The 20,005-nt window shown below is 37.8% G+C and overlaps 1 protein-coding gene across 6 annotated transcripts in view; it reads right to left on the minus strand.

Annotated features, from left to right (window-relative positions):
• Positions 1-959: 959 nt before the first annotated feature.
• LOC5572487 overlaps positions 960-20,005 on the minus strand; it is a 34,536-nt gene continuing 15,490 nt past the window's right edge. For 5 of the 6 annotated variants that reach the window (XM_021851241.1, XM_021851240.1, XM_021851239.1 and 2 more), the window contains 3 exons: positions 18,664-18,804; positions 15,527-18,606; positions 960-1,772 (listed from right to left, as the gene is read on the minus strand). In XM_021851241.1, the coding sequence (XP_021706933.1) occupies positions 1,694-1,772; positions 15,527-18,606; positions 18,664-18,804 (3,300 nt within the window). In that variant the 3' untranslated portion in view covers positions 960-1,693. The remainder of the gene's footprint in view (positions 1,773-15,526; positions 18,607-18,663; positions 18,805-20,005) is intronic. The other variant, XM_021851242.1, reaches the window with a different exon arrangement.

Genomic DNA, 20,005 nt, shown 5'->3' on the forward strand with positions numbered 1-20,005 from the left:
CGATGGGCAGGGCATGTTGCAAGAATGCCGGACAGCAACCCTGCAAAGATGGTGTTCGCTTCGGATCCGGTTGGTACAAGAAGGCGTGGAGCGCAGCGAGCTAGGTGGGCGGATCAAGTGCGTATCGATTTGGCGAGCGTGGGGCAGAACCGAGGATGGAGAGATGCGGCCACGAACCGAGTATTGTGGCGTGAAATTGTTGATTCAGTGTTATCTGTGTAGATGTTAACTAAATAAATGAACGTGGCGTGGTGCCATCCATACTTAGGTATGGGGTCTCGATCTGGTCGGAAGCGCTTAAGAAGAACAGCAACTTACAGCGGTTGGAAAGCACCTATAGGATCAAGCGGCAATGTACATAATAGTCGGGATGGCGGCCTTCGGGCTCATAATCAAGGAAGATGTCGAAGAAGTATCATACCTGCCCGCAATGCGCGTAAAGAGACAACGCTCAGAGGTAGGCAGCAAAAATGGGAACACTCCATTAAATAAATGTAGATGGAACCATCAAATTGGAATAAAATAGTCCATGGAAAACTATCTCCTGATGCATTTTATTTCAGGACATGGTAGAGTCTAATGCGTCCCCCAATTTTGCTACTGTGGATGCAATAGCGGAGCATGTCTTATTCGAGTGCACGCGTTTTATCGTTATTGACAGATCGCATGCTTGCTACATGTGGATTGGATGCTTCCCTGTACAATGTAATCCAGATTATGCGTGGGAATATCGAGTTCTAGTGCAGTAATTACCGCTTTCACTCAGATTATGCAAGAATAGCGGCGCTTATGGCGTGCAACTAAGAAGGCTGCAGAGGCTACCTCTGACAAGCAGCTTGTTGCGGCTACTTCTGTTAAAGTGCTATATGAATTGGGCTCTCACCAAAGTAATGTTGTGAGGTGGTTCCAGGGAGAAACAAGTTTGAGGCCAAGAGTAATGTATGTGTTTTCTGTACACGGCAACACGAAGCATGGATTGGTTTTAGTGAGTAGGCGGTAGTGCGTCAACCCCAACTTCGTCTGTAGATTTATCCTTCGTTAAAAACACAGCATAAGATGCAATAGTTAACAACTATAATTACAATCCAATATTTTATTTCAATTCTTACTATCACCCACATTGTTGGTAAATCACAAGTATGTCAAACAAAATACTACAATTATATATTTGTTTTTCTAAACTATACGAGCAGTTTCACTTATTCAATTCCGTGTCATGACAAACTCAAACGATCGAACATAATTTACAGTAATGTTTTTATAGTACACTAAATTAGCTTGAATATTGTTCACAAATATTTCTTTCGTAAAACATTGAAATTGCAACATATTAACACAACTTAAAGGAAACAACAGTCAATGTTAAAACAAATAGGCATGTTGCATCATCTTGCTTAATCTATAGATGGAATTTTTTTATTAGTATGGTATTTTGAATATGATTCTAGAGCTTATCAGCATTTTTCGTCAGCTATCAGGAAAAATATATACCTTTAACATTGTTTATATTTAACAAACTATTTTGAGCTAATATTTTTGGTTTAGCCTACATGCAACTTTGATCGATTTGTTATGTGATGATGAAAAGAGGAAAGTTACTTGTTGATTAAGTTATCTCGACGTTTTTTTTTTGTTTGCTTATCTTAAACAGTACAAGATGTTTTTCTATGCTCGAAACAGATTAAATTTGTCGTTAGAGTTTTTTATTATTCGTGTTAGGTTCGCTCATATGCCTATCGAAAGATCCACGCCGATGCTGATCATCTCTGCCGCTGAAAGAAAGACACCAAACATTTCGATTAGTATTTACAGTAGGTTCCGGCTCATTTGGCTTAATGCCATTTGGCCGAATGCCGATTGGCCGAACGCCATTTGGCCGAAAGGGTCATTTGGCCGAATGTTATTTGGCCGAAATTGAAAACCAATAGTAAACTACAGCTAGTATGCACTTGCAATGAATTTCATATAACTTATTCAGCTTATTCTGAAAGAAGGATAAATCGTCATTAATATACAAACAATAAGCTTTGTAGTTGTTTGCTGAATGAAGAAATGTGAGCAACTATTCACTTCTCTGCTAGCGCTAGGTTTTCGCATTGCGTTTGTAGAAAGCTTTTGACAGTAACTAAAACGTTTAATGGCTTCTCTTGAACGAACAGCCTATGATCAAAATAAGAAAATCTATTATGAAAATTTTAGGAAGTCTAATGCAAATAAATATTATTAAAAAGAACTGCCAATGATTTAAAAAAGAGAAAATTCCCAATTAAAATATAAGCTACATAAATTATTGCCAACTATTAAGTGGCCAGAGAAACTCGGAAATATTCCTGTGGCCGGAGTTATTGTGGTGGGTCACTGGGTCAAGTCGGGTAAAAAGGGCTATTTTTTGGGACATGCCAAGTTACTTTTATTTATTTGCAATGGAAGTCATTTTAATTTGCACTAATCATTAACATCGGATATATATATATATATATATATATATATATATATATATATATATATATATATATATATATATATATATATATATATATATATATATATATATATATATATATATATATATATATATATATATATATATATATATATATATATATATATATATATATATATATATTTTTTTTTTTTTTTTTTTATGGTGTACTCAGCTGGAGCTGCATGACAGCTTCGTTGTCTGTGCTGGACCCCGTAGTGCAAATTTTTACCTCTACTTTTGCCAATATTTAGACGGAATAGGCTATGTTGCCCGCTTTAACACACTCAAAATAATCCAAACGTCATTGCTACGTGAAAAATCACGTAGCTCATTCCAAATTCATTTTGCAGGCTTTTCACTTGACTAAGGTAATACCCAAGTAACACCGAAAACATTTTTCCAGATAGCAGATAGCAGATAGTGTCATATAAGAGTTATAATGGTGAATACCATAACATCTTGTGTTATATAAATGTTATAAAATAGCTATCGGAAAACAAGTCATCCCAAAACATTAAATGCAAAAACGACAACCTGACTTGGTTGATTGGATGCTCTACAAACGTACATAATAAAATGTATGTTGTAATTATGCATTTTAAACGAATTTTTTACAAGATTCAAACATCAATATACCCATCATCGTCGATACATGTTGTGTGTCATTCTAACATCGACCATTGAAGTTGGGACAAAAATGCCATAATCAAACCTTGTGGAGAAAAATTGAACGTAATGAAATCGTTAGCGGGTGGTTTTCTAAGTTCGGTTGCTTTTCATTATCACAAAAAAAAACAATCGGTTTGATACTATAAACTTCTGAAAGGGTGGTTTCAGTGGTTTCAGAGTGTACTGCGAATTGACAAAATAAATATTTTTTTAGGTGAACAAAACTTCTGCCAACTGCGTTTGCTTCTTCAACTAGAATTCGGTGTTTTACACATGCACATAACGAATTTTGATATATTCAGATTGGAAAATAAACGCACGGTTTTAACACCGTGGTTGTCCAGAGTGTTTTATGTATATCGGCACCATAATTTCAAATTTGTTCTGGTAGCAGAAAACACATGATCCAAATGATGTATATTCCACTAGTGTTCAAATAAAGCAGGTTTCTTCTGTGCGGGCCAAAATTATTGTAGTCGAATAGGCTCTCAAATTGATGAATATCGTCGAAAATAACAAATAGCTACTGCGTGAGGTCTGTCAACATTACTGCAATTTTCACATTGTTGACATTTGTAGAGTAATGTTTGACGTTTGACAGATTAAAATCTATCCACTAAGCAAGAAGCTATATTTAAGTTATTTGGATGTTATAAACATTATTGAGAAAACAATCAAATGGTTTTTTAGATAATATGTTCTTATGACGTATTATGAACGTTATTTTAAGTCAATCTAAATCCTCTAGTTAAGATGCTCTGGAGATGTTATTACAACGTAATTTCAACTCATATCTGAATCAACATACACAAACATTTCACATTTTGCTAAATAAATAATCAGGCTTACAGTACCGGTTGAAAACTTGAATCACCTTACTTCGAATCTATTTAATTTGCATATCGATAATATTAAATTAAATAAATTGATTAGAAATCAGAATCAATTTGATAAGTTGCGTCATTCACAGCGATATAAAACAATTGAGTATGAAAAATTTAATAAAACAATTGAACCGTTCCAATATTTTTGGACGGCGCTGTAAGACATATTAAAAATCTGCCATCTTATTTTTTCGTGAGAATTGAAGAAAATTATACAAAACTGCACAATTTTGGGTGGCTTCGTTATACATTTAGAAATTATTATAATGGCCCATGAATTATTGAAAAGTGAAATTGAAAGTTTCACCATTAATTTTGATCCGCATAATAAACTTCTCAAATATCGTTCAACACCATCCTTTTTAATTTTATTCATCTCCGTGATGAAAAACAATCTTAGATTTTTTAGTTTGGAAACATTTGCCAGGTTATGGTAGCCATGTATTTTTGGAGGCAAATATGTGTTTTTTTTTCTGTAAGGCGGCATCCATTTATTACGTAACGCTAAAATTAGAAATTTTCGATCCCCTCCCCCCCCCTCCGTAACGCTTTTTGTATGGAATTTTTTTAAATTTTGTATGAGTCGTAACGCTCGAGCCTACCCCCTCCCCCCCCTTCGAGCGTTACGTAATTTGTGGATGCCGCCTAAGTTACTTCGTTTTGCAGATTGGACATTTCAAGCAGATAATATGTAATATGATTGTGTTTTGCAAGTTATATAGCTTTCAAATAACGTCACAATAACCAGAGCGTTTGCCTGTATTATAATCTAGTCATCTTGTGCCATATATATGTGGTTTGTACTTTAAAATAGCTCAATTACAGCACATGAAGTATGTCGTCATATACACTTGAATTGTGAGTCTTTAATGCTGAAAAATAACCTAATTATAACAACTGTTCATTATAGCTTATATTCCCATCTTTATTATGTTGAGAGTATGTTTATAAATCGTCAATAGTACGTCATTATAAGTGGTTGTCAGACCTATGAGATGTTATATAAGCCGCCATTTTTTGCGCTGTTTTAGCTATACAAGTGTTAGATATAAAGTAAATATCACTAGAAAAATACAACAGAATGTGTTAAAAACTGGAATTTTTAACTCTTATATAACTAGCTTTGTTACTTGGGTAATTACTAGAGCATGGATAATCACCAAATGGAGTACCGGTGATTGTTACTGTGGCTACCAATCGCACTTACGTGGAAAACACGTAGGCACTTGAATTCATTTTGATCACTTGCATATCGTGTTCATTCTCTGTTGTGCGCAAATTTAAAGATGGTGGCCGCTAGTTTTCCCATGAGCTGCTGGACTTCATTTAAGATTGATTTCAAGGTAAATACGTGTTAGTAACCGGAGAATATCAATTTTTCATAGCTTATATCATATTTATTATAGCTAACGAAACGTTGAACACCAAATCCGACGAAACTACAAGAGCGGGACACTCTTTAATGGAACGGCCCTTAGCAAACTTGAGAGAAACTTCCGTTTTTTCTCATATGATCGTATCACCATGTATACCGTCGTGTCACTCAGTGGATATTAGAGACATTGTTACTGGCTGTTGTTGCTCGATTAAACACAATAAATAGTTTTATTACTTCAGTTTGTGTATTTTTTTAAGTGAAAAATTATTAAATTGCAGGAGCCTATGGAAAACAAAATTGGGTTTTATGTAAATATTCCGATAAAATTTAATAAAAAATATATCTAGGATCTATTGAAACACTCAGTAAAAGCTACGTGAAAATTCACGTACCGTAATCCGGGGTATCATTGATCAGCGGGGTAACATTGATCGGAATGACCCATCTCGTAAAAAGTTCGTATCACCATTTATTGAAGGAACATTTTCAATTCATGAATGGTGCTTCTCTTTCTTATATTGATAAGCTAATGAAAGTGAAGATTTTTGTGCAAATTGCGTTTACTTTATGCGTGAATTTGTCAACTTTTCGAAACAATTATTTCAATGGGTAAGGATGACGCTACCGAACATTCACGTCTCACATAAGTTCTGCAAACGATATGAGCAATAAAAATGTGGTTCTTACTAAAAATGGCATCGCCGAAAACGATTCCATTGTCAAAACTTTCATAAGTATGCTCAATTAGGCAACATTAATGAATTACTGGTAAGAATATAGGATTCCTTTAGGAAATTGCCTACTTTTAGGCGTATTCCGTGGTTCGAGGTGTTTTTAATTTTAAAATAACTTAAAAAGTAAATAACTTGTAAGCGTTTGGCCTTCATATTCGGCTTCGGGGGCCATGATTTAAGTAAGCAACGACATTTTTAAACATACTTAAATCTTTCAAAAAACAAAATGCAGTATATAGTCACGAGCTATGGGTAGCAGTACTTGTTTTAAAAATATAAAATTTGTAACATTTGCATTTTCAAACGAAATATTTAAGAAATATTCAAAAAAATGATCAATGTTACCCCGGATTACGGTAGCAACTACATGGAACTTCGATGGAAGTGACGACTTCTATTTGTTCATGCGTTCATTCAGTGGTACCAATGATTAACGTAAGTACTACGTGAAAAGTGCGATGGAAAAAAACCACGTATGTTTTCACGTAACAATGACGTTTGGATTATTTTGAGTGCACTATTTTGTTTGAATATTGTGCAGAAGTAGTTTTATTAAATTGTTTTTGCTTCAGTTTCAATCCCGTTGTCGTGTTTGTATAGTCAGCCTTTAGTCCTGAGCAATTCGGATTCTTGTTTACGCATGGAGAAGCGACATGAAAATATATGTTGTAAATGAATGCACTTCTTGGAAATAACATACAGAGCAATAGGCCTTTTCATGTGACAGGTCCGTCTATGCATTTGTTTACATCGGTGGAGGACCGGTGCATACACGAGGCTGTCATTTTCATAGAAGAACTGTCAAAGAGCTTCCCGATCAGCTGTTTTGGAACGTCATGTGAATAGGCCCATGTTGTAGTCTATGTTGACAAATTGCAGCCCAAATGTCATCTCCAAGCATCTTTTGACAATGATATACAGAGAATGTTAATTATATAGATTGCGGTCGAATTTAAAAATGATAGCGATTTGATGGAAGATCTGTTTTCCCGAATGAACGTTATAGAAGTGAAAAACATGAAATGTGCTTCCATCTATACGCGAACAAGAACTATCTGAAGAGTCTCGTCATTTTTCAGGTCTTGTATGTCATGTATTCTCTTGTATTTTAGTCGTTTATGCTACTAGTCTGAAACAATGTCAATGATGTGTTCCAATCTATTCCAATCTATTGTTCTGATCTATCCGAACATATGAGTCAAGTTAAAAAGTCTTATGTTCCAAAGGTCGCGCTGGAATGCTAACCATTACAATTTCTAGGAGAGATGACTATCTATGTTGATAACTTGTAGTACCGATTCCAAGTTATAGATAATTATGAGAAGAAGTATCAAATCGAAATGTACTGTAAATGTGTTCGGTATGGTCAGCTATGTGTTTTATGTTCGTTGCTATTATTCTGAAGTCTTCTCAAAATGAGAATTCAATTGAATAATGTCTCAAGTTAGTTTCCAGATTGGAAAGGCTGTATTATCAGGCGGGTGAATATGCAGGGATCGAAAAGTTAAGTTGTTGTTTCAGTTTAAACAAAAATAGTATGCAGTATAATTTTTCTACTTAGCTTGAGATGCGGTCCATCGCTGGTCCGTTGATTCCGAGGGACGTTCCCGTGGCCGGTGTACCGAGAAATAGAGAATTAGATAATATATGTGATATCATCAAAGCGGTATATTCATAGACACTAACAAAGTGTCACATTTCAACTAATACCATAATACCTTAACTACAAATCCAAAAGCTACTTCTATGTTATTTCCACTACTACGCTCACGATAATTATGTTATGATCCTTAGAATAAAAACGATAGAGGTTACTACTACATAACAGAAATACTACCAAAAGAACGCTAATGTCGCCAGTGTTGGTGTGATAAATGCAAAGTAGTGCAAAAATGTTTAGAGAATTAAATAAGTTATAAATTATAGCATTTTGTTCAACAATATTATATCATATTATAAAAGACAGTAAAAAATTAAACATTTCAGTAACAACAGCGTCATCAGTTTTCTAAATATTATACATACAGTGCTGTTCTGAATAATAGCAGCGCATGTCGATTTTCATACAAAATGCTCAACTTTGACATGCTGTAGTTTTGTTCCCTTTCAAGCAATGGAGTTGAAATTTTCTCCACAGAACTACAAATATGCCCAATTTTGTAAACACAAAATTTCAAAATTTTCTAAGCCCCTGTCGGAAAGTGAGATACTAGGTGAAATTGTTCGAAAAAATAGCAGTTTTAAAAGTTTGAATTTCGGCTTGACATTATAGTTTTAAATTGTATATCACTTACCATTGGAACAATCTCCTCCTACTTATTAAACCTACACCTAAACTGAAAATGTTTAAAATATTTGTAGAAGAAAAATTTTAAAATGAAAAACTGCTATTTTTTCGAAAAATTTCACCTAGTGTCTCACTTTTCGGCAGGGACTCAGAAAAAACTGAAATTTTTTAGTTACAAAATCGATCATATTTGTAGTTCTGTGGAGAAAATTTCAGCTCGATTGCTTGAAAGGGAACAGGGAACTACAGCATGTCAAAGTTGAGCATTTTGTATGAAAATCGACATGCGCTGCTATTATTCAGAACAGCACTGTATATCAATAACACTTCTAAACTATCTCTAATACCGCTACAACCTACCTTACTAGATAACGCAATACCGTAGAATGTCGTAATTCACATTTTGGAATATTTCTCAAACTTCGTATTATTATTATTATTAGAGTAAGGTGGGGCAAAAGTTCGACCTTAGTGGTATAATCAAAGTTTCCAGGAAAACAATAGCAGTTAAAACAAAACAAATACCATACAGTGAACCTTCAACATATTGGCTATAATTTTGCAGAACAAACTTATGTCAAAATATTTACCCATTTTTAGTTATAACAGTTTCAAAATTGATTGTCTTATTCGAACTTTTGCCCCACCGGTGGGGCAAGAGTTCGAATCTAGTGTGGGGCAAAAGTTCGCTGGCTAAAACACAAAATATCGTTCTTTTTATGACAGGCATACTTTACACCAGCCGTTAACTTAAGTTTGACGAAAAATACACACTAAATTTTCATCAAAAAATTGCCCAAAACTGGGTTAATTGTTATATACCCAAAAATAGCAGTTTTTCGCAAAACTAAGCGGAAATGTAAAATTTTAGTGACAGTTTTCACACGATCAGACAAATTTAACCAAATTTGAAGATAACATGTGGTTTTTAGGCAATTTGCAAATTTTCCGTGATTTTATACATGGGTCGAACTTTTGCCCCGCTGATTCGAACTTTTGCCCCACTATGGGCTAAAAATTGTTTTCAAGCATTTATGCAAAAACTAATACACCTCAAAGCAACCTTATGATAAGCCTAGAAACGCCCTTACATAAAATATTGAAAAAGATTTTATCTTCAATTGGTTCCATGCAACGAAAGTTTGACCAAAAATTACAATATTCACGTCGAAAAACAACAAATAGCCATAACTTTTCCAAATCTCAATCGATTTTTATGATATTTTGAGTGAAAGTCTCTTACTTGAATAGCATTCGAACCACCATGACATTTATAAGATTTGTTTTGAATTGAGCTAGAAATCTTAAAAAGAAACTCTTACCCCACTCGAACTTTTGCCCCACTTTACTCTAATGAAAATTTGAATTGGAATTTTAATGCATTAGCATCATATACAAATAGCAGTATGGGCAAATTTCAAAAATTTTCTTAAATTTCGACAAATATCGAATCAAATACGCGGATTTAGGCGATGTGCTGAATTACGGTACCTTACGGTATTACTAAGGTAATAATTACTACATTGTTAGTAAACCTAACATAAAAGTCTATTTTCAATGACCTGTGAGACGCAGAGACCACCTGCACCCACTCTTGCGCCTCGTGGTCTACTGAAAAAGATTTATGTATATTGAACTAATACTACTATTAGAAATAGTGCTACTGATGAAGGTGATCGTTGGTTTCCCAGTCTTGTTAGTGATTTGAGTGTTAGTAGAGACTGGTAGTAGGCCCTGCCGGTCCCTCCAGCATTACGCGTAGTTATCTGGTGTTAGATCATGCGACAGTAACTAAACTCATGCTGAAGGTGTGATAAATCAAGTGTAAAATATATTTAAGTATTGAAACACATGTCATTATTTAACTCAAAACTATTCGACTAGCTTACATTTTATAAGTTATAATTACGATTATTTTCGCGATCAATATATTAGCATTAGAGTAATTTTTCACAATATCAACAATATGTAATCGCTTGATAAATCACCGTCAATCCCATCACCTAAGGGCAGGGAATTTGCACAAATCATTAACATCGGATATTCAACATTATATAAGCTTATAAGCTCGGCACAGATGTTCAGATACAAATTGGCTACTTTATCGTAAGTTTGAGGCATCTCGGGACCCAAAAATGGTCATTTGTAGGACTAATCAAATGCAAAACTCATAGTTATCCAATTCAATCGTTTGTCAAAAGGTTTACACTGATGCAATTTTCTTAAAATTCCGTCATGTAGTGGCCACATTATAACCGATTCTGGAAATTATTTGTGACTTGAAATTTGCCTACCTTCAGGGGCACAAACGCACAGTACCCTTCTCACCCGACCTGGTCCAGTGACCAGAATAACTCCGACCACATGAATATTTCCGCGTTCCTCTGTCCACTTCTAGAAACTAGATATGTGTGCCAGTATACTGACAAAAAACATTTGAATCCATTAAGAATTCTCTGATCGGTGAGGGTTTTAGAGTTTTTGCTTTCACTCAGGCCTATTCGGGTTAAAAGAAGGAAAAATTCTGATGGAATCATTAAAAAACACTTGAAACCCCAGCGCACCATTGGTAAACCAGAGACGAATCTACCATCATCTTAGAGTCTTGACGCGATGTGTCATCCTGAGTTAACGGGTTGATATTGTCATTCGGCCAGATGGCATTCGACCAAATGGCGTTCGGCCTAATGGCCGGACACCTTTATAGTAATATAGCTATTTAGTATGAAAACCCCCTTATTAACCGAATCAGTTGTTTCAGCACAATATTCTCTTAATTAAAGGATGTGCAGCCGTAAACCGCAAGTCAGTTCCATCTGCATTTTCGTAAAAATTGTTTTGAGCTAAGTTTTCAGCATATCTTCATGCTTTTTCAACTGTAAAAAGCAAATTGCGAAAGTTTCATTAAGGTTTAAACATGTTCCAATCCTCTGGAATTTATAGAATATTCTTGAATATTATTTGAATGAAATACGTTGGAAGTGGTCGATGAGTTCGTTTACATTGCTGACGATTGTCAATAATTAGGGTAGAAGCACCGGTTTTGGCCATACGCCAGTTGTAGCCATAGTGGATTATACACCGTTTTACATAGCCAATCAGCATGAAACCTTTTGTGTTCAGTAGATCACATTCACATGATAGAGCTACATTTATGTACTCGTCCAAATTGATTCAAAACATAAGAAAAAGAATTAATTTTCCTTATGATTTTAACTCCCATACACCTAATTTAGCCAGGGCACTCCTAATTTGACCGAAGTTAAATCTCTGGCTGAAACTGGTTCCGTTGGCCTATATTGACCAACGGGATTTTCAAAGCGAATAAATGGTTTTAGCTCAGTTTTGATATTTTACACAGATAATATGGATTGAAAGCTTGCATTTGACATATTTGTAGTATAAATACGGCTTCCTATTAAATTTTTATTGACTTTTTCTCTTAGGCTGGCCAAAACCGGTGCTTTTACCCTATTCGTGAAATACGGAGGCGCAATGTTTGTGGAAGTCGGGTCTATTGCGGCCTCCAGAAGAAGTTTTAATTAAATACGATTCACCCGCATACCAGAAGTATCATGCGCAAAACGCATATAAAACCAGTAGTTCTCTTTGTCCACGGGGATGGAAGGTATTTTCAATATTCAATTGTCACGTGATATTAATGACTTTTCACAGCACCGATTCATTTTTATATGTTCACGCAGAATTCGGTCCTCAATATTAGCGCCATTCCTCAGAGGAAAAACACAAACGCGGTTTTGCTATCTTTCTACTTCATTCTTATGGGAGATAACATTGCGACGTTCATCAAACGTAGTTGCTCCTTTTCTGAAGCATTCGCCGCGCGAAACTTACGGCAAATGTACGTTTTTGGAAATTTCTCAATAGCCGCGCGGTTTACCATATCCAGCGGACCAGTCAATACCTAATTATGGATAGCGCTGCAAACGCCTGCTAAGAGCTTACGATTGCTGAAAATTACAGCACAACTATTAGATGGAAGCATGGGTCCGTCGAAATTTCCTTGACTTCCCTGTGCATAGAGTATCATCTTACCTGCCATACAATATACGAATGCGAAAATGGCAACTTTGGCATAGAAAGCTCTCAGTTAATAACCGTGGAAGTGCTCATAAGAACACTAAGCTGAGAAGCAGGCTCTGTCCCAGTGGGGACGTTAATGCCAAGAAGAAGAAGATGGGTCCGTCGAAAAGCGCAGGGGTTTAGGGAATGAACGCATCAGCTCGTTACTCGACTCTTCAGCATTGCAAGTGGACACTAGCCTGGGACACGGTTATATGAAAAATTTAGATTCTCGCTCCAGTCCACTTTTTGGATTGCTTTTAGGTCCCATAACAACTGTGCAAAATTTCAGCTCGATCGGAGAAACTATATTTTAGCGCCAGCCGTTCAAAGTTTGTATGAGATTTACTATGGGAAAACTTACTTTTGCAAAGAAAAATCGCCAGAGGTCGCCCATTGACCTCTATAAAAATTCGAAACACAGAGCTCGATAGGTATTTTCACGATGAACAACATATCCGAAGACCGCAAAGCAATCCGATGCTTGTGAAAAAAGTTATTAAGCATAGACTATTCGGAAATTTTGCCAGATTTTGTTATTATTGTTATTCCTTAACGTGTTAATCAACGTCGCCTTGCAAATAGGTTTTCATTTTTCACAAGTGTCGGATTGCCTCGCGGTCTTCGGCAATATTCTTCATCGTAAAAATACCTATCGAGGTCTGTGTTCAGAATTTTTATAGAGGTCAATGGGCGACCTCTGGAGATTTTTCTTTGCAAAGTAAGTTTTCCCATAGTAAATCCCATACAAACTTTGAACGGCTGGCGCTAAAATATAGTTTCTCCGATCGAGCTGAAATTTTGCACAGCTGCTATGGGACCTAAAAGCAATCCAAAAAGTGGACTGGAGCGAGAATCTAAATTTTGTCCCACACTAGTGGACACACGGCCCAGACAGACGGCAGAGGTCCGGTGCATGGGCGGAAATGGTCCGGTAGGTGACCGAAAGAGTCCTACAAGTGGAAACACTGGTTCGATGGGCAACATTTGGATCCGGGGTGAGTTCTCCGTTGTTACTCGACTGATTTGTCTTCCTGACGTCTGTTATACTATAGATCGTTGGTGATGCGTCAGTATACTGAATGAATCCTGTGAGTTCACATACCGTAAGGTAATCTGTAAACATAATTTTACCATAAATATATACTGCTTCGCGTTGAAAAATGGGTTAACGAACGTGCGAAGTTTGATTTTTGACCAACTTCGCCGCGTCGCAACTCGATTCTCAATAGTGCGCATAATGCACATGGCGGAGGGCATACATGCGCACTCTAGCGAAGCGACTCGCGACGCGGCGAAGTTGGTCAAAATTCGAACTTCGCACGTTGGTTCACCCATTTTTAGTCGCGAAGCAGTATACATAATTTTTGGACCATGGTAGCATTAAGTTAGACGTGAGGGTGATGTCTAACAGCTTTGCTGTAATTGCCAGCAAACGCATGTTTCTGGCAAGCGTGCCGCTATCCATTAGAGTGGTTCAAAAAATCGTGTTTGCTCCACACCGCTCATTCGATTCTAGATCAAATTCTGAGTGTCCTCCCAAAATTTGAGCTCATTTGGATTAAAAACTGAGACTGCACAAGCCCTTTCAAATTTATATGGGAATTACTAGGGGAAAAGCAACCAATTCATTCAATCGGTCATAGTGTTTACCCATGTGCTCTTGGGGATTAGAGCTACGTTGATACTGTGAGATACATCCATCAGCTACAACTTTGCCGAAAACCGTTTTTAAATCGGACGCCCCTGTAATTAGTTATTGATTTTTGAATGAGTTGTAAAACTTTGGCTAAAATTATTGAGCTGTTCTGCAGGCATTACTGGATATATGCAGTAAAACATAGTAGCCATGATTTGCGCGTACTATCTTTCGCGCCAGGTGCAGCAATGTTGCCTGTTCAGAAGTTAAGGTGCAAGAAAAAATGGCACAAAAGTCAGAACTGAAAAAGCAGTTTTCTCCTTTTAAAACAACAAATTGATGAAAATAAAAACACACAGACTTTTTATTTGGCAAATAAAAGAGCTGTGTGTTTCTATTTTCTTCGATTTGTTTATTTTAAAAGAGAAAACTGCTTTTTCATTTTTGACTTTTGCACCATTTTTACTTGGGCCTTAAATGAGCACTGCTGAAGAATTTGTGACTGGATATAAATCAATTACTGAAGCGTCCGATTTGAAAACGGTCTTCTTCAAAGTTGTAGCTGATGGATGTATCTCACAGTATCAACGTAGCTCTAATCCCCAAGAGCACGTGGGCAAACACTATGACCGATGGAATGAATTAGTTGCTTTTCTCATAGTAATTCCCACATAAACTTGAAAGGGCTTGTGCAGTCTCAGTTTTCATCCAAATGAGCTCATATTTTGGGAGAACACTCAGAATTTTATCTATAATCGAATAAGTGGTGTGGAGCAAAAACGATTTTTTGAACCACTCTACTATCCATACTGAGTATGAAGGACCAATCTGGTCACAAGCGCGTAGAACGAGCTGGAACCTAAAGCGGTTGGAAATCACGTATAGGATTATGTGCTTATGATTAGCAAGCGCATTCTAAACGGTTTCTAAAGAAGACGACATGGTTGCTATAGGCAGTACCTGTGTACCTCTGGGCACGCAGAATCTCCTGCATGGCCCAATTGTGCTGGTGTGGCGGAAACAGCGAAGCATGTCATGTTCGATAGCTCGCGTTTTATTGTTGTGAAAAATCGCATGTTCGCTACATGCGGAGGCGACTCATCTCCGGACAATAAAATCCAGAGAATGTGTGTGGATGTGGAGTGCTGGAACTCAGTAACTCAGTGGTTTTAGTGGGTTGTCGGTAATGAGGCACCCCCACACTCCCTGAGTTACCTTCTCTGGGGTCTGTTTGCAGTATCCCTCCCCAGTACAAACACATGATCATTTAAATCAAATAAAGAGTAAAGATCTCTATCAACCGACATTAACTACTTTCCTCTAAAACATGGTAGAATCTTTTGAAAATAATGCAGAAAAATAGTTACCTTATGGTAGATTCTTCCGACAAATCTTGCTGTAGAAGCGGTTGCTCGTCTTCGATTCCATGATCGTGCGTCGACTGCTGCTTTCCGCCGCCTTCCCGCTCATTTTCATGGCACTCGCATTGGCATTCTTCCGGTTTGACATAGTTGTACACTACCCCGGCCATCGGACCTTTATCATCCACTGATTCGGCTTGTGGTAGTGTGGTTATGCGCTTCGGTGGTTTTCTTTTCTCAGGAATACTTTCAAAATCAATCCATTGCTGTGTCGAGCCTTTGCGTGGAGGTAGAGGAGGAGGCTCTTCTTCCACATTAGATGATTGATTGGAGAATGCTCTATCTTCCCCATTGCTTGACAGTTGTGCCTGACTGGTACTGCTTATTCCCTGTTCAGCAAATTCGAACCAATTTTTGCCCGACGAAATTGATGCTTTTCGAGGCGACCTGGATTTGGAGGCTTTATCCATCACTATGTCATGTTTTTTGGGTAGGCTTATTCTAAGTTTTTCACCACGGACTAGATGCCCATCGGAATCGTCAGTTGTTTGCGTGATACCGCAATAATTTTCCAGTGAGGCAGGGTGAATTGGTGTTGTAGATCTAGGCCTTTCGAGCGGGCATGTCTTCATTTCCATCTGTGCCCGTTCTTTCATCGGTACCAGTTTGACGCCAACGGATCGTTCTTCTGGTAGCGTTGTCGGTATGTACGGCAGTTCATCATCGAAAGATTCTTGCAAGACTAAACCCGCACTTTCGTGGTCCTCAATGGCCAGCAAGTTCGGATGCATGTGCTTACTTGTGTTAGTGGAATCAATTTCGGAATCTTTTTCACTCTCCGATGATACACCTTGATCGTCGTTGGAAGCAGTGGACTTTCTATCTGGTACATTGAGAGCATTTCTGTTTTTTGAAGACATCTTGACTGTGCTATCATCCCGACTAGTGTCTTGAGAAACAGAAGATTCTTCGCTGACTGTGGGGTTGAGCTCGTGCTTGCGTTTAGTCATTTCGGATTTTTGTTGCATGCTAAGAATTTCTTCCGGATTTTCAATGTAACGTGAATGACGATGAAAATCTATGGAATCGCCGGATGTGCTATCTGATCTGCTAAACCTCTCTTTTGGACTTCGTCTCTTAACATTATCTATTTGTTTGTTACGATATACAACAGGTGGTGTTTCAGTTGCTGACTGCTCAGTTTTTGGATCTCCATTCAATGAACCAGTTTGTACTGCTTCCGATAGCTGACTACACTGGCTTTCTGTTTTTGAAATGCTGAACTGAGTTGTGAAAGTTTGCTCCTGACTGCCGGAACCTACTTTCATTGAGAACAAAAGTTGTTTCCTCTCTTTGGCGGTCATATTGGCGATCGCTACAGCTTGTTTCATTTCCTGGTGTTCAACGTTTACTTCAGTTACTACCGAAACAGCAGCATCATTTTCGTTGGACTTAGGGCTAGGGACAACACCATTCTGGTTCGATTGACTGGCTGAAGGTAAGGCATTTGCTGTATTGGTTGGTAACGTATTGCTAGGTTGATGTGCAGCGGCTGAAATAACTGTGTCTTGGCTATCTTGCGAACTGTTGCGTTGCACTTCCATGCTCCATAAACTATCACGTTCCTTTTCCTCTGTTGGAGATTTCAAAGGTATTGTTATGGTACCATCAGGGTTTTCAATTCGGTAGCACTTCAAGGGTGGCATTGGCTTAGGTCTATTGTGAATAGTAACGATACAATTATTGCTTAGCTTCACAGATTGGGTCGAAGGAGACACTTTATCAGGAACTATCTCCGGTTCTGGCTTCAAAGGCGGTGCTGGATTGGCGGATAATAATAATTTCAATTGCTTTTCTTCTGGCGGGGTGTGCAGGGGAATATGAATACTTTTACCGTCTAACGGTGTATCATAGTATCTCAAATGGGGGCGAGGATTTACAGCAGATGGGGATTCATGTTTGAACTTAAATTCAACATTTGCTACGTTTGATAAAGTACCATGGGGGTTAGCATCAATAGGTGAAGGGGATTTTGATTTTGTACCATTTTTCTTGGGTTTGAAGATGGCTAGCACAGACTTTTGCTTGCTTGGAGTTGTGTTCAAAGAAGCCGTATCCCTCTCTCTACTTTTACTACGCGATCGCTCCCTAAACTCATGGGAAATGTTCGATCCGCTCTTTTTTCGTATATGACTGCCACCGGGAGAATCTGGGCTCGCGGAATCTTTAAGCTTGAATATAGAGCAGAAGGAACTTTTTCTTGAGAATGTGGTGTTTGCGGGAGATGGCGATCGGCTGCCGTTCTCACGTGTTAATTTGGCATGACGAGTTGGTTTTGGGCTAACACTAGTTCCAGGACGAGACGATCCGTCTCTCTTGTCTCGCGAAGTTTCAAGATTTAACGAGCGGGGTTTCTTCTGATCATCTTCCAGTACTCTTTCATTATCAGCTATTCCATTATCGCTATAGCAGTGGTCTGGCTTTAGTTTTATTCTTATGTATTCAGTTCCACTTGGCATAACACCTACTATCGGTTTATTTAAATCAGTTGGAGGAATGTATCGCTTATTTGAAATACTTCTACTGGTTTGCGGTGGTTGAATCAGTTCCTCTTTACGATTTATGTTAGCATTGCTGTCTGATTTCCGTCGAACCAATTCAGTTTCTGGTACATTATTGCTTTTTACCGCGCTGAATGTAGTATCCATGTTGACTCCTTCCGCTATGACCGCTTCCGTAGGATCCTTTTTCCTAGATAGGATAACTTGTTCCAGCATTTTGGCAGTTGATGGCTCAATACTACTAGGAATGCTTCCATCAGTGATACCCTGCAAGGGCTTAGGACCGCAAAATGACGTTTCCAGTAGCATACGATGAGGAGAAGGAGAACGAGATATTCCAGATACTCCGGATACAGCAGATAGTTTACTGTTAGCTGATCCTTGACTTCCAACGCTAGATATACGGCTAGTACGACCAGAAATACACAAAAAAGCGGCAACTTCCGAACTGGCGGAATCTTTACGCTGATGATGAACTGAAATTGATTGTGGTTCATCAAATTTGAACATTACAGGGGAGTATCGCTGAAAGTAAAATAATATTAATAATTTTAGGCAAAGTTTCTTGAAATGTTTTGTTACCGGTGCTTGTGGTTTCTCCCTTTCTGTTCTTCCCTTCTCTGGTTCCATGAATTGCAATTCTTCGGTAGAACTTCGCAAGTCCATTGTTCCCTCTTCTCTGTATCCAAGGACACCGGATTCCTGCAATGTGCCAGTGCCAACCTATTAAGAAACGATATGATTTACACCTAATTTGTTGTGAAGTCCGGTCTATCCTCGTTCACTGAACGATTTCAAAATCTCATGCTAAACCACTGTGACAAACGAGAGAATGCCTTACGAGAACTTTTTGGATTGGATTTCTTTGAAAATTTTACCGTGATCTCGGTGAGAGACATTTCTAGCGGCACCCTGAGGATTCTGGGGTTCATGGGGATTCTTTGTGGTATCCTGAGCAGTGGTTAGGGTTCAGTGCATTTTCAGCGGGATTCCTAGTGATGTCGTTGGGACTCCCAGCAAGATTCTGGATGCCTTGAAGGATCTATAGAATTTCTAGTAAAAACTTCAACGGAATTCCAGCGGGACCTGAGGATTTCTAGGGGATCTCAACCAGATTCAATAAATTCCCAGTTGGCCAATGAGATTCTAGAGAGATCTTAGCTTTTTAGAAGCATCCTGAGTTTTTTTTTTGCGGAAGCCTGAGAGTTTTCAACGAAAATGCTAGTAGGCATCTAGCGCAATCATTAGAATTTACAGTGAATCCTAACTTCCTAGCGGCACCACAGGGATTCTTCGCAAGATCTTGAGAATACGAGTGGAATCTGAAGGGTTCAGAATGTGAAACTAAAGATTCGTTTAAGGATTCCAAGAATCTTCAATGCAAACTTGAGTTTTCTAAGTAATATCTAAGGCGTATACTCGTAATTACTCGGAAATTCTGAAAATTTTTCAAAGGTGTTTCTAGTCGAAATGTTTGGAGCGGAATCCTAACGGCAACCTTTGGACTTTTTGCAACATCCTTGAATCGTTCAGTTTTAAACGAAATCTTAAAAATGCTTGTAAGCAAAATTCTACAGTGAAAAATCTGGCGGACCTAGGGCATCCTGAGAATTAAAAAAAATACTGAGAATGTTCAGCGAAATCTTGAGGATAATTCTGAACGGAATTGAAATAAAATCTGAGGAGTCTTAGTGGGCTCTTTTGAAATCTTAACGGGAGATTGCTAGTGGAATCCTAGAGATGTCCAGCAAGTTCGTGAGGATTTCTAGCGGAAACATAGAAAATCTCAATGCGATTTTTGAGGAATTCTTGCGAGATCCTTGGGATTCTCAGAAAGTGTTTTGCGGAATCCTAGCGACATCTTATGGCAGCTTTGATGGATTCCAGGCTATCGACATGTATGGAGGCAACATCTTCTATGGTG

This window comes from Aedes aegypti, chromosome 3 (genome assembly GCF_002204515.2).
Source record: "Aedes aegypti strain LVP_AGWG chromosome 3, AaegL5.0 Primary Assembly, whole genome shotgun sequence".
NCBI classification, from domain to species: Eukaryota; Metazoa; Arthropoda; class Insecta; order Diptera; family Culicidae; genus Aedes; species Aedes aegypti.